The 15,555-nt window shown below is 57.9% G+C and overlaps 1 protein-coding gene across 1 annotated transcript in view; it reads left to right on the top strand.

Moving 5' to 3' along the window:
- KIRREL3 (kirre like nephrin family adhesion molecule 3) overlaps positions 1-14,167 on the top strand; it is a 123,680-nt gene extending 109,513 nt beyond the window's left edge. The window contains exons 15-18 of the mRNA XM_035555597.2: positions 2,927-3,034; positions 6,102-6,211; positions 13,211-13,297; positions 13,724-14,167. Coding sequence (XP_035411490.2) covers positions 2,927-3,034; positions 6,102-6,211; positions 13,211-13,297; positions 13,724-14,167 — 749 coding nt within the window. The remainder of the gene's footprint in view (positions 1-2,926; positions 3,035-6,101; positions 6,212-13,210; positions 13,298-13,723) is intronic.
- Positions 14,168-15,555: the final 1,388 nt, after the last annotated feature.

The following is a 15,555-nucleotide window of genomic DNA, read 5'->3' as shown; positions in this document are numbered from 1 at the left end:
CAGTGCGGGCAGGGGCTGGCGAGCAGGGCGCTCCGGTCTCCGCTCGGCTCCGTGCACCCCGGCGAGCTGCCCTGCCTCTCTGTGCCCCAGCACCCAGCCGCTGAGAGGGGGATGATGTTACGCAGCCATGTTTTGCACCTAAAGGGATCGCATACATGCTCTTACGGGGCAAGTCAGAGGGGGAATTGCAAGTTTCCAGGCTTGTCTGCAGACGTCAGCTTTGCTCAGCTTGCCAGGAGGGTCACACTGCTATTGCCTCTGGGCTCTGGTTTGCCATCACAGCCACTGGGCCCTGTCTCTGGCCCTTTGCAGTCACATTTTTTGCAGCCCAGCAGAGCCTCAGGCACCTTCCCCGCCCCATCCCCTGCATGATTCTCCATCATCCTCAAGTGGCATCATTCACCATCACTGCTCATGCTCGCTCAGCTTTGAATTGCAGATCCTGTGCCCTAAAGCCGAGAGCCAGTAAGCTCTCTGCTCACCTCCTGCCCCCTCACCCTTTTGCCCCACATCTCCCTGGGAGAGCCAAGGTGAAAAAAAAAAAATCTGCCAAAATCCTGCAGCAAGTTACCACCTCTGTCAGGAGCACCACCTGGCAGGTGGCATCGGGCTACCAGGAGAAGAAAGGCCCAAAGGCTTCTTGCTGTGAGTCAGCTGGTGTCTTGTAGGACGATGGTTTGGGGATGAGTGCCTTGGGGATCTGCTGATCGAGCCTGGGCTCGCAGAGCACTTGGGAGCCCCAGGGAAACTCTTGCACAGCAGTGGTGGTGAGCGGTCAGCAGGCTGGGGGGGCTGATCAGGGAGCGGAACAAGTGCTGCCGGAGCCACGCTACTGTTGGCCCAGCCGTGGTGACAAGTGACAAATCCAGAAACAGGCAGGCCCAGCAGAAAGTTCATGAGTGAGATAAAAACTGAAAAGCCTCAGTATAAACCACAAATTTCATCACTTTAAACAAGCTCTGCAGGGAAGATGAAAGGCTCTTTCTAGATCAAGTGCGAGCAGAAGAGCCTCACTTCAAGCAGCGTGGTTTTTTGTCACTCTGCAGTTCTCAAGATAGGGCTCAGACCCATCAGGGTGCTGAGATCAGGTCCTGGGTGAATTCGTGGTCAAAAAGTGAGAGAGCGCCTTACCTGCAGCCCAGGAAGTCCCAGTGGTCTCAGCAGAAGGGTGGCTGGTGTCCTCTCCATGCTTCCAGGTGGCCAGACGAGCTCTTTTCTCCCATTTCTCCCCACCAGCTCCACCCCGAAGGACAGTATGAAATGCTTTCCTTATCACCCAGCTCTGTCACCCACCAGGCCGCTGGGCTTTGCTTTGCCAGACCACCTCCCCCCATTCCCGAAATTCACCCCATCCTTCCACAAGGCAGAGGGGCCAAGCAGAAAGCCTGTGCTGGAGGCCGGCAGGAGGGTGGTGAGGACACGCTCAGCCATGGATGCTCCATCACGGGCTGGAGCAGCTCGCTGCCATGGGAGGGAGCAGCTCAGAGCAGGACACGCTGTGCTTCCTGACCCCTCTCCTGCCTCCAAAGCTCCCCAAAGCAGGGAGGATGCTCTGGTATCACACTGATCGAGGGCAGTGGATGGATGAAAGCCTTTGCTTTGCCAGGCACCATGTGTGCCACCTTAGGTGTGATTCAGGGCACAAATTTAACCCCCCACTAGGTAGGTTATGGCTCCTGCAGGCTCACCCAGCTGCAACGGAAAGGGTTCCCCCTTTTGGGGCAGTAGCGGGTTCGCAAGAGGCCAAGGGGTGCTTAGAAATAACAGGAAAGGGGGCCTGTAGGCATCTACTGCTTTCGGGAAGGTCTCTGAGTGAGGCAGGTGGTGAAGGCAATCTGTGGTACCTGGTGCTGGTGCTGGTGCTGGTGCTGGTGCTGGTGCTGGCAGCCACCCCGAGAGCAGGCAGAGCGCCTGGGGGCACCGATCAGGGAGGGAGCACGGCTCGTGGGCTGAGCACCTGACCCTCCAGCCATCGGTGTGAGTTCATACCTCCCCTCCCTGCACACCTCACGAGCCTGGATCTGTGCAAATAAATCTGCTTTGCTGGCTGGGCTGCAGCTGAAATCCCTGCTGGGAGCCCAGCTGTGAAGTTGTCGCAGGCGGGAGGCGGCGAGCAGTAACCCCTATCCCCAGGCTGTGGGATGGGGGGCCCTGCCCGCCTGTTGTGGGCTTCCTTCCCTCCCAAACTTGCTAAGCTGAGGGAGAAGGCAAGAGGCTGGGATGTGAAGCAGGCAGAGGCCATGACGGATGGCGCTTGGGTTAATCCATCCCCAGATACTTTACGGCCAGCACCTTCCAGCACTGCTCCGCAGAGCTGAGCTGTCACCTCTGGCAGGCGGGCACGGTGCCTGGTCTCCATCCCCCTGTATTTCACCAGCCCTGCTCTGTAACCTCTCTCCCAGCCGGCTCTGATGCCATTTCTCTTTCTCAATAATATTAACAGGCTGGCTTCTTTTGCACTTTCCATCCACAGCCCTTTAGAGATAGCTGTTCATTCATTGAGCCATGTGGCGCTACTGAAAGCAATTAGCTCTTCTGGCTCCCTCCTCCTCCCTCCACCCAGGGGAAACTGAGGCACAGAGAGGTCAGAGCCTGCCCGAACTGCAGCACACGGCAGTGGCAGAGCTACAAGCTTTGCTCCCTGGACAAAGGGAGCGTGGCGGCACCGGGTCTCGCCTCCCCATCCCATTGCCAGCAGCAGCAAGCTGGGGCTGGGGGAGCGGGCCAGGCTTGGTCCCTTTCCCCAGACGGTGCCACGCAGGGACGAGGGATGCAGTGCTGCGGGGGGAGCGGGGAAGGACCCAAAACCCTCTCCCAGGTTCACCACTGAGGCACTGGCCAATATCCGGGGGGGGGCTCGCCAGAGGGGGAGAGCCGCCCCGCCGCCTTCGGCTCGGCGTCAGCCGCCCTCTCCTTCCTCTTGCAGAGTCGGTGCCGATGGCGGTGATCATCGGAGTGGCCGTGGGGGCCGGCGTGGCATTCCTGGTGCTGATGGCCACCATCGTCGCCTTCTGCTGCGCCCGCTCTCAGCGAAGTAAGTGTGGGGCGAACGCAAATCCCACCCACTGGAGGCAAAGGGCTGGTGCCAGACCCGCTCTGAGCAGCCCGGAGCCATCAGCTGTCCAGGAGGGAGAAGTTCCCTGCACCCCGGTGTGCCAGGCCACTGCTGAAAATCCTCCTCGGGCTGCACCTTCTTTGTTCTGCTTCTATTTCAAGTGCATTTCCTGACATAAAGCGTGTATTTCTGGGTGGGGAATTACGGACAGCTGAGGTGTATTACATGGGACACGCGGTATTTGACGCCCAGCTGCGGTGGGAGTCCAAGTTAAAGGGACGTTAGAGACGCAGGTAGAGGGAAGGAGAGGTAAGCAGAGCAGCATCGTGTTGCCTCATTAAAAAGAAACCAGGAAATTAAAGGACGATTGTTGGCTAAATGAAAAGGCCTGGAACCATGAGGGAGAGCAGCGTGAGCATCCGGAGCATCTCGGGCAGCAGGAGAGAGCGTGCGGTGCTGGACGATGCTCCCAGCTTGGGAGATGCATGCAGGAAACAGAGTGGGTTTTCTTCCCTTGCTTTCCCCTTCTCTTTCTCCCCGTCATTTGCAAAGCAATCAAAGAGCCCTGGCTCCTCCTGGGTTTGGGTACAAATGCACAGCCTCCCGCAGCAGAGATGTGTTTAATTTTAAGAGCAGTAACGATGCCTCTCCCTGTTCAATTCCCCACGTTTTGAACTCTTGCAGACTGCATTAGTAACTTGTGCAAGTATTAACAAATTAAAACCAGGCCCGTCATTAATCTTGCTTTTTTTGGGAAGGGTTGCTGACGGGCAGGAGTGATGCTAGGACCTTGCCAATTCAATTTTGCTGAGCTCATTCAGCAATGATGGGCAATTCGAGTGCCTGGAAGAGGAGGCCAAGCCGTGTTACCACGTCAGTGCTCGGCTGCAATCGGCCGTGCTCTCCCTGCGGTGCGGACACGCGCACCCTGCGTTGCTCAGAGCATGCGGTTCATTATATCCCCCTTTTTGGCTGTAACCAGATGGTGCAGGGCCCTTTGCAGGACACACGGCGTAACGCGAATGCCATGACAACAGATCAAAGACGTGGTGCACGTGCCAACTTTTGGAGCCATCGCCAGCGGTTTCAGGCAGCGGTCACTCACAGGCTGGATGCACGCAGAGGAAGGGAAGGGCTTTGGGGGACAAAGCGGTGCTCGTCCTTCCACAAGCTTGTTTGAAGGCGGCCCTGGGAGATTCCCAGGCTGAATCAGGAATAAAAGGCATTTTCCTCCCCGGAGATGGGAGCATGAACATGGGGAAGAGGGAACCGGGGACGTGGTGGCGTGGCAGCGCCCTGAGCCCCTTTCCTCCACCGTGGTTCCAGTGCAGCTCCCCCCAGGGAGGTCTTCAGCAGGGGGTGCTGGGCTGCCCAGCTCCCACCTCCCCAGGGGCAGCAGCCAGCCCTGGAGGGACTCATCCTGCACCCCCCTCACCGGGCAGGGCAGGACTCGGCTGCTGGGGTGTGCAATTTTTGCAGATGCTGCCAGAGTGTTTGCACTGGGGGGATCGCGCACGCGACACTGCAGCCGGTACCCGTGGGGAGGTCTGGCCACGTGCCGGGAAGGGGAGGCGACGACTTAGCGGCGTGACACCTGCAGAGGTATCACAGAGACCAGCTGAGGACTGATGGGCCCAGCAGAGCGCTTTGATGCAGGGCAAGGGACTCATTTCCTATCTGGATGACTGCAGATTTGTCTCCCAGGACAAATACGGGAGCGCGGTGGCATCATTTAAAGCAGCAGCCGGCAAACAAAGCCCGCAGCCTGTGGCTCCCCGCGGAGGGGACAAGGTGACCCAGCAGTGACTCGGGGAAGGCACCTCCTGCACTGCCCGTGGCACGGGGGAGGTGACCCCAGCTTTGGGGAGAGCAAAGCGGCAGCAAGCACGGACAGACCGAGCCTGGGGGCCGTTTGTTTTCTGGAAAAGAAAGGAAAAAAGACTTTATGGCACATCTGTTGTTGTATCTTCGGTGGGATAACAGCCCAGAGTTATTTAAGGGGGAACACTCCTGGGGGAGGATGTGCAAGACAGTAATTAGCTTTTCCTTGTGATTAAATATGGAGGCTCCCATACCAGGAATGTCATCCCAGCCAAAATAAAGAAAGAAATAACGAGCCACAACAAAGAGCAATAAAGACCTGCCAGTAAAGCCCTGCAGCCTGGAGATGCCCACGGTTGCCAGCAGGGCTGCAGGCACCGAGGCTGAGGGATGCCAAGGGGAGAAGATGGAGCCCAAGGATGGAGCCCCAAGGCGGGGGCCAGCCGCGTACGCCGTGGTGGATCCGAAAGCCCCAAGGCCCCATGGGGCCAGGAGGGGTGGTGCAGCAGGAGCCCAGCGTGGCACCCAGAGCCCGAGCGCCCGCGTCAAAGCCGCGAGCTGCTGGCATCTTGCTGCTCGGATTTGCATCCATCTCTGCTTTTCATCTCAGATCCGCATGGCCGTTTCTTTTCCCGCTGCTCGCCGTCTTTGGTTTAATTTTTCTAAAATGACTTCTTCAAAGCATGCCTGACACCTTCAGGGAAGCCTGAGTCTCTCCACACACTTTCTGTCTTCCCCTTGCCCTGCATGAAAACAGGCTGCTTGGTGCAGCAGCCGGGGGTGGTTTTGTCATCTCTCCCAGAGCCCTGGCTTCGTCTTTGTTAACTGCTTGGCCTTTCCCTTTGGTGGCTGCTCCCCAAGGCTTTTCTCAGAGGCTTCCCAGTGCACGGGAAGAGTTGTTGGGCCCCTCGGGAGTGGTTTGTGTGCTCCTCAAGCTGTAGACCATCAGTCTGGACAAACATCCCCTGACTGCTTGAGCAGCCCAGGCTCCCGATGCAGTCCGGCAGAGACTAACCAAGCTCCTACGGGAGCTAAACTAGAAAAATGAGCTCCCTGGTGGGGAAGGTTTCACATGCCTGCACCCTGTGGTAGTCCAGCATCGCTCTCCCCAGTCTTGCTGACTTGCTGAGCTGGGGTTAGGGGTGCACTCAGACCGGTCCCTGAGGGTGCTCAGCACGGCTGCGTTCATTAACCCCTCTCCCTCTCCGTCTCCCTCTTTGCCCAGATCTGAAAGGTGTGGTCTCTGCCAAGAACGATATCCGCGTGGAGATTGTGCACAAGGAGCCAGCCTCCGGCAGGGAGACGGAGGAGCACCCCACGATCAAGCAGCTGATGGTAAGGGTTTCCTTCCCCTCCCTGCAAGCAATTAACGGGTTTGATGGTAACGAGCACAGGCACACACAGTGCGGTGCCATAATCCCCTCTCTGGGCAAAGATGCTCATCCAAAACCTTCCTCTTGAGGTACCATGCAGTAAAAGCTCCTCAAGTGAAACTTTGCTAATGAGGAGCAAGGATGGGCTGAGGCTGATTGCAGCGGCCCAGCTGCCCGTGGGGCTAATTGCAAAGCAAGTTTGCCACCTCGCGCGGGGGGAAGTGCTGCAAACTGCAAGCAGGCACACAGTAGGTGAACACAGGATAATAATAAAGTAATTAGCCAGCACGAACAGCACTCTCGTGGATACGCTTGAGATATTAATAAGCGCAAAAGCAGCACGTGCAGACAGTGGTTTGCAGACTGCTAACCCAGCGGTGTGTGGCCAGCCCAGCATGGCATGGATTTGCCGCTGGGGACGTGGCAGGGGAGGGTGCTGATGAGCAGGAAATTCATCCCCACGGTGAGTTCAGCTTCGGCCCAGGACTGGCATATCCCCACGGGCAGTGAGAGGGCTGCTCCCCTCACTGCCAGCACCTCTGTTCGCCACATCCAAGGCCGACCTGCTGCTGCTGGTGCTTGCTGGTGTGATGTTGTAGGTAACAAATACAAGCCGAACAAATGATGAGGAGAGCCGAGCCAAAGAAAGCCAGGAAGCTGTAAAAGGTCAGAGAAAAGAGCAGATGTGAGAGGGAGAAAGGGCTGAAGAGAGCAGGGGCTGCTTTCTAGGCTGCTGGGTTGTTTTTGCCCTCTGGATTTTGGGGCAGCAGTTGTAAGCATCGCTATGCCCTGCTGGGCAGTGCACATGTACAGCAAGTGAGGATGCAGGAGGAGATGGAGCCCGCCAGCCAAGCACAGAGGTTTCTGTGCTGGGAGCTTCATCCTCAGAGGGGCTTTGCCCAGGAGGGACCAGCAAAGGCAGAGGTGACCTCTGCAAGTGGGATCTCTGCTTTCCAGGCAGGGAAGAAGAAAAGGGGTCTGCAAACTTGTGGGGGGTTCTTTTTAGATCAGCCAAGCAGCTTTGCTCAGCAGAAGGGCAGAGCAGGCTGGGCTTTGGTTTTGGACCATGCTGCAGAGATGATGGGGAATAAGGAGTTTCCTCTGCGTGGGACCCTGTGCCACCATCTGTACAGCGCTGCCGGGGAGCTTCCAAAGGAAGGGCTGAGATTTGCCTAAATCCTGCTCAAATGCTCGAATTTGCCCAATTGCTGCTCCATCAACACGCTGGAAGCCTCAGCAGAGAAGACAGATGAGTGACACTTACCAGTGACGAGCGGTAAATGGGAATGAGGATGGTGATGGGAGGCCAGGGACAGGATCTGAGCCTGCAGGACACTGCGGGGGTGAGCAGGGTGCAGCGCTTGCTTGGCTCATTTGCCAGAGCCAGACGGCGATTCTGCATCCACGTGTGCCCTTGATGAGGTTGGTACCGGAGCAACGCGGCACGGCGCTGAGCACGTTTCAATAAGGATGCTTGCAGGATGGAAATGGTGCAGAAAAAAATGACAACATTGATTTGATGGCAGGAAAAAATGCCTTACAGGGAGAGGTTTAGAGAGCTCATGTGTTTTAGCTCATCAGAAAGATTTCTGAGAGGTGATTTGGTTGCAGCATGCTGTATTTGAGCTATTTGAGCGCAACCAAGGCAGGCAAAATCAAGCACGGTGAGGTACAAAATGACAGAGCGTAGCAGTGAGTGTGTCTGGCTGCTGGACCGCAGGGAGGAGGAGATTTCCCCACTCTCATGGCCAAAACCAGGGGCTTTTCCTGGAGACACATGAGCTGAAAATAACCCTGTCAGAGCAACATCGTCCAACAGGCTGGAAGAGATGGCCTAAAGTCTCTGAGCCTGATGCTGAGTTTCTATGTGGGTTTGGCACTGATTGGGACATCCCCAGAGGTGAGAAGACATCAAAACCCCTCCACTGCATGGACCAGAGCCTCCCTGTCCTCGTCTGCCCTCAGCAAGAGCACCCCCAGCAAACACTCCCCAAATTCCCTTCCCTGCTCGGGTGCTCGTCCCGCTCCCCCTGCTCTCTGCTGGGAGCAGCCTCCTCAGGCAGTGAGCTGCCCTGGCCCAGGTGCTGCGCAGCTTCCTGATCGGGCTCTGCGTTTGTCACCGGCAGATGAAGTTGCAGAACTCGTCCACTAACAAGTGGTGGGTGATGAGACCCCTCTGGCAGGAGCGGTGGCAACGCGCTGCAGCGCCCTGCTTGCTCACCCCATCCCCTCCTGCTCTCCCTCCTCCCTGCACCAGCACCGTGGCCCCTGCTGCTCCTTCGTTTGCATCTCCTGAGCTCACCGGGATATTTCCTGCCCACGGTGGAACCTGAAATTATCTCCTTGCCCTCAACAATGTTCCTAACACCTTGCAATTTAATATCAACTGCGAACTGCATTAGCACACCGGGCACTGGCGCAGCGCAATCATTAATGCAGATGTTAACGAAAGGCAGCTCCACATCAGCCCCTTCCCCCTGTCCCATACCCTGCAGGAGTGGAGGTGCAGCTGCGGCATGGATGGGGCTTTGCTCTGCTGAAGTGTTTTGGGCTGCAGAGCGACTCTTCTTTTTTTTTTCCCCCTAGTTTTTCCTGAAAATCATTATTGCATTTGTTATTCTGCAGCCATCTGTGACCTCCACGGTGCTCTGTGCTTTTCACAAATAATTATTCATGCATCTGTAAATTCATTAACACCTTAGGAGACACATCATGCTGTCTGATTTGCATATGTTCACGTTGTCTCAGCACAGTCCCCCCCACCTCTAGACGGAGGAAGGCTGCCAGCCCAAAGAGGCCAGCAAGCAAACAGCCACCAGAAGCTGCAGGCAAGAGCTCCCGTTAAAGCGTATGATCCCAGAAAAAAAAAGCACGCCTTCTGCAACGGCAGCTTTGTCTCTTGTCCCGTTCAGCCCCAACGTGCCAGGGTGCCTGGTGGCAGCACACCAGTTCGGCTCCGCCACTGCCTGGCCGTGCTGAGGGACGGCAGAGGAGCGAAGCACCATCAGCTTGGATGTGGTTTAGCCTCATCCGCTGTCAGGGCTCGGTGATGGGGTTGTTACTTCTGGTGTATTAGGGTCTGTGCCTCAGTTTCCCCACCTGTGAAATGGGGCTGAAGGTGCGGGATGAGACGTCCCTGCTGCCAGGGATACTCATAACAGAGATGAGTCCAAAGGGACCAACGCACAAGAGCATCCCAAATCAAACGGGGCCAGGTGGGCCCAGGCATCGCTTTGGAGGCAGAATGGTGAAAACAACAAAACCAGGCTGATGGCCTTCTCCTCGCTCCACTTACTTTGTGTCCCCATCCTCCTGCTCCATGGGACAAATCCCCACTTTGGTCACACCTGAAGCCACCACCGCACACATCCTTGGCTCAGGAGGTCAGCTCAGGTCCACGTCAAAGAGAAAAAAAAACAGAAATTTAAGGGCAAGATTCATTTCTACCCGCAGCCCAGCTGCCAGGGCATCGTGCCTCTGCCTTTCTCCCCAAGAAATGCTTCAAGCACTCCATGGCCAGTGCCACGGGGCACTGGGAAGCACCAGCAGCACCGGGCTGGCAGGGACAGGCTGATCAGCTCAGAAATCCCAGCAGGGTTTGTTCATTCCCCTGCTTGTTTCCCCACCGGCAGCAGCCGAAGTTGCCATCTCAGGAATCTGTTAAGCAGCATCCCTTGCCTCTGTTAGGGTTTGACCTGTGCAAGTTTCAAAGTAAGTCTGAGTGTCATCCAATTACCCAACAAGCAGGAAACATTATAATTAAACCCAGAGCAAGGAGGGGGGGCACCCCCCCCAGGCAGGGCTTGCGCCAGCCTGGACGGGTTCATCGCCTGCCTCTGTGCTGGGACCCAGCCGGGGACTCCGCAGGGAGACCCGTTTTAAAAACATATTGTCTCCCATAATGAAAGCAAAGAATTTAATATCCGGTCTGTTGAATTCACCATCCCAGATGAAAGCGGCTTCATTTTGCAGAGCTAAATGAGGGAGAGCTTCAGCATGCGGAGGATTAGGCAGCGCGGTGCTGGAGCACACCCAGCCCGGCGAGCGAGGCGGGTTTGCCAGCAAAGGGAACAGCCTGGGATTTTAATATTTAAGAATCATTTCTCTGCCTTGCACGACCTTGAGGAGTCACCTTGACGGCTGTAGGAACCAGTGTAGCAAATCTGGTATGTTGCTTTGCAGCAGGCCGTCTTTTGCAGCAAGGGAAACTGAGGCACGAAATGATTACGGATGCCATGCATCGCACCCCGTAGCCACGTGGGTCCAGAGGGACCGGTGAGGCTTGGGCATGGGGAGGGGGAGAGGGTGAGCACAGCACCCTGGTCTTGGGATGCTGAAGGCTGCTGGCACCCGGTGCTGCCAGGCGGCGTTAGGAGCTGGCACGCTGTCCCCGGGACCCGGCCATGCCCTTGAGTTGAGCAGCACTGGCAGGAAGGGGATGGCAGGCACTCAGCTCCAACAAGGCGGCGCGCAGCGTTGTCACCAGCCATCGGCATGGCAGCAGAGCGGCCGAAGGACGGCAGCATGTTGGTGGCTTTGTCAGGAGGGCAGCCGGGCACCGGACAAAGCCTGCAGGTGGCACAGGGTGGCTGGGCCCTCGTCGGCACTTGGGAAGGGCTCAAGCCCAGCTCTGCCCTGCCCTGGGCACAGATGGGACCCACTGGAAATGGGGACCCAGCTGGTGCCCCCGTGTCCTGCTCTGCTTTGGACATTCTTCTCTACCCTCCTCCTCCCCTGCTGTCTGTGCATTCATAATCCTTATTAATAGCGGTGATGGAGTTAACTTTTGTCCCCACTCTGCGTATTGACATGTGTAGCCACCTGTTTGAATGAGGAGCCTCCTCATTAACAAGCTATTTATATACAGCAGCTCGGGTGGCATTCGATAGTCACGCAGCACTCCGAGCGCTGCCCACTCCGCAGCAGATGCCCTTTTGTGCTCAGAGGGATGGAGAAGATACAGAAGCCATTTAGCGGGGAAAAAAAAATAAAATAAAATAATAAAATAAAATTAAATTAAATAATAAAATAAAGAGATGCAGCAAAAGACACTCGCTTTGGGCGAGCTGGGAAGGAGCTGCCTGTTCCTGCCCAGGTCTGGGTTAAAGGGTCGTGCTTGAGCTTTGCCAGCCAAGGATGGAGAAAGGCAAAGACTCGTGCCTGTCTCTGGCTGATTTCCCAGCCAACCCAGAGCAGCACGGGCCTGGTCTGTGCCCGTCGGGTGTTGGGATGGGGATGAGCGTGGTCAGAGACTCCCGAGCTCTCTGTTTACCCAGGGGTCAAAAGGAGAGGAAGGAACGCAAACAAGCGCCCCGCTGCCCGCTAATTGACAGCATGAGATTGCATTGAGCTAAGCCGTGGCGCGGGCTTTAATAAAGGTCACGTTAATGAATGGCTTAATTTGGGAATTAGAAATGAACGGCTGCGCGTGCTGCGCAGGGACCCAGTGCCCTCTGATGGTGCAGGGGCTCACTGCAGCCCCGCACCCCCGGGGGAGCCCCCAGCACCCCCAGCCCTGGGCACGGGCAGGTCCCCAATGGGCGCCACGAGCGCCCCAAGTCACCATGGCAAGAGGCACCATGAAATGCCTTAAAAGACCCCGGCAAACCCATGCCGGCAAACCCATGCCACCACTCGACTTTGGTGTTACAAGGCACCAGTGGGACCTTGCCTTGGCGGGCGCGCTGCCCTGCCCTGCTCCAGCCCCCAGTCACCACCAAACCCTAGCAAAATGTGGGAGGAGAAGGGGTTTCTCCAGCGAGGACCTGGGACATCCTTTGGGCACGGTCTGTATGGCCACGTGCAGCCTCCTGCAGCCGTCCTACAGGCTGCAGGGATTTAGGGGCCCCTCCTGCTGCAGGTTCAGCTGCCCTGAGTACCGTGCTTGGTGACACGTGTGTTTACCCTACTAAATCAATGGCTCTTACAAGCTTGCTTTTTTTTTTTTTTCCCCCGGAAAAACTCAGGTACTTCAATTTATTGCATTTAATAGCCATATCAAAGGCTTTCAGAAGATGAACAGAAAATGCTGCAGGGTGAATTTCCACAACCACTTACCATTTTAAAAAGCGAAAAGAGAGGGGGAAAAAAAAGAGCAGGCACACAGGGAGGAGTCAGCAGGCCAGCGGTGCGGCCCTGGGTCTGTGAGCAGGCCGGGGCTCGGCGCCTCTACGAGCCAGAGCTGCGCGATCCGTGCGGGCAGAGCTAAAAGGCAGCTGAGAAATTGGCCGATAATTATTCAGCATCTGCACAGACCCACCTTTCTGAAGTACGGATAATTAAAGTCGTATTCTAATTAATGCGTACCTTGCCCCCAGTCGCGGTCAGTCTTCAAAAGAAGAAGTAATGAGGCGTGGAGGAGCGGGCTGCCCTGGTGAGGCCAGTGCGCCCGGGCGGCAGCATCCATCTCTAGGGCAGCAGCGAGCAGAAATAACCCCAAGGTGTCGGTTCCTGACCAGTCCCTGCCGGCACCAGTCCCAGCAAGGCTGGGTAAAGCCTCCAGGACTCAAATCTTTTGAGAGAAGCCGAAGTCAAGAATTTAAAAAAAAAAAAAAAATCAAGGCTTTCACATTAATTATGGATTTAAGGACATACCAAAACCCATCTGGGATTTTATTTTTTTTCTGAGAAGTTGTCTAGCAGCCAAATTCAGGTTAGGAGGAAAGGATGAGAAAGGAGGAGAAAAAATAAATAAATAAGAAAAGACATTTTGGGGGTTGTTTTGGACAGGGGTGTCACAGTCAGCAATTCGCAGCCACAACGGTTGTGAATAATTCACCTTCTGCATCAGCTCAGCCTTTTTGGTCCTGGCCAGAGGGGAAGAAAGCACCTTGTGAGCAGAGCATCAGCTGTGCAGAGGTGCTGACGCTGCCCTGCTGGGGTGGCCCTGAGCAAGTCTTTCCTGGGGTCACCCCCGGGAGCGGGGCTAGGGGTGCTCACGCCCGGTTGCCTCCTTTCCTAGATGGACCGGGGGGAGTTCCAGCAGGACTCGGTGCTGAAGCAGCTCGAGGTGCTCAAGGAGGAGGAGAAGGAGTTTCAGAACCTGAAGGTGAGCTGGGCTCCAGGACACAGCCTCGAGAGTGGCCACCCTCTGTCCGCAGCCCTGCAGACAGAGGTGCCTCTGTGTCCCTTGGGTGCCGGCGTGGCCCTGTGCCAGCCGCGGGGCAGGATCAGCCCTTCCTTTGCCGTGTGCCACCCCTTGGCTCCCGTGGTGACCTCCATCCCCCTGCCAGGAGGGATGCTGCGGTACCCCCGGTGCCATCTGCTGGTCCCAGCACTCTCTGGAGACAAGAAAAAAATCAAGGTGTGCACCAGGATGGGGGGGGAAGAAGGGGGAATTGGCCGCACAGGGGGATGCTCTGATGCTGCAGCCAGGTTGGGTGGTGGAGGGCATCCCCATCCTACCCCAATGAGCTGGAGGGAGTTTGGGGCACCCCCGATCCCCACCACCACCACCACCACCACCCCCCCGCAGGACCCCACCAACGGCTACTACAGCGTGAACACCTTCAAGGAGCACCACTCGACGCCCACCATCTCGCTGTCGGGCTGCCCGGCGGACCTGCGCCCTGCCGGCAAGCAGCGGGTGCCCACGGGCATGTCCTTCACCAACATCTACAGCACACTGAGCGGGCAGAGCCGCCTCTACGACTACAGCCAGCGCTTCGTGCTGGGCATGGGCAGCAGCTCCATCGAGCTGTGCGAGCGCGAGTTCCAGCGCGGCTCCATGAGCGACAGCAGCTCCTTCCTCGACACGCAGTGCGACAGCAGCATCAGCAGCAGCGGCAAGCAGGACGGCTACGTGCAGTTTGACAAGGCCAGCAAAGCCTCCGCGTCCTCCTCCCACCATTCCCAGTCCTCGTCCCAAAATTCGGACCCCAGCCGGCCCCTGCAGAGGCGGATGCAGACGCATGTTTGAACCCCGGGGACGCACGTGGGGCGCAGGCCGGGGGCTCTCCACTCTAGGACGGTCACGCCGGTGGTGGAAGAGCCGGGACCCGGCCCCCAGAGCAGGGCCGTGCCAGCAGGGAATGGGACCACTGCACACTGAGCACGACCCCGCCAAGGATGCGGCGCCGTCCCCAAAAGGTGGGGGGGGGGGGGCTTGGGGCTGCCGCCATCCCAGCGAACGCCCCCCCCCTGCACCCACCCAGCCGCTCGCCTCCGCTTCCCTGCTCCGCTCGCCCCTGGCTCCTTTCCTTCCTTCTTGGTGTTCGGTGTCCATAATTATAGAGTCCGTTTCGGGGGGGTCCCGTCGTGGTGGGATGGGGGGTGGGGGGGACACACGCCAGCGGGGACGGGGACCCCCCGAGCGCCCCCGGGAAGGGCCTCGCCACGCTGTATCGCGGGCAATATAAGAGGTGTTTCTCGTGGCACGCCTGGGCTGATGGCCGCGCCGGTAGGGGACGAGGAGAAGGATGCTGCCATTTCCCGTGCCCCTTCTTCCTGCTGTGACACCTCCTCCCCCCGGGAGCTTGGGGTGTGCGGTGACGTCCCCAGGGTGGGGAGGCTGTGGGGGTGAGGACCCCACCACAGGAGCTCGGTGCACAGGGAAAGTGAGGCACGGGGGCGGCCCCTGGCAGGGCCCCCCACCTCCATCCCTGCAGGAGCCAGGACGTGGGGCGCCACAGCAGGGACACAGCAGGTAAGGGCCCTCTGCGGGGAGGGGCAGGGATCCCAGGACACATGCTGGGACACCTGGGGACACACACACCAGGACACGAGCCCAGGAACACGGCCCCCAGGTACACCTGAGGACATGGTGTCGGGGACAGAGCCTGGAGCAATGGGCTGGGGTGCCTGTGGGCACAGGGACATGGGCTGGGGCACTCGGGGACACGAGCACGCAGACGCAGCCTAGGCACAGTGGCACTTGAGGACACAGGGACCTGAACAAGGGGACATGAACACAGGGACCTGGACACGGGCATGGGGACACCAGGACATGGCCCAGAGGCACACAGCAGGGCTGCACACAACCAGGGTGCCACTCACCTCCACATTGCCCCCGTCCCCATCCTGGCACAGGAAGACCCAGCCCGGACTCACCAGGACCTTTATTGGGAGCCAGCAGGAGCCCCCCGGCACCCCCAGGTCCATGGGTCTCAGGGTGCCCCCCCCCCCAAACCAGGGGTTTGCAGGACCCGGCCTCGGCGGGGACAGGGGGGACCCCAGGCAAGCAAGGTGGGGAAAGGCACCCCTGGACGAGGCGGGGGAGCCCCCAAATCCTGATCCCAGCATCCCTGGAGCCAAAAGCACCCCCCCACCCCAAGGCCACTGGGAGAAGTGCACCTGGGGAGGCCCCAC

The sequence above is a fragment of the Cygnus atratus genome, chromosome 22, assembly GCF_013377495.2.
Source record: "Cygnus atratus isolate AKBS03 ecotype Queensland, Australia chromosome 22, CAtr_DNAZoo_HiC_assembly, whole genome shotgun sequence".
NCBI classification, from domain to species: Eukaryota; Metazoa; Chordata; class Aves; order Anseriformes; family Anatidae; genus Cygnus; species Cygnus atratus.
This window is presented reverse-complemented; position numbering and strand designations above follow the sequence as displayed.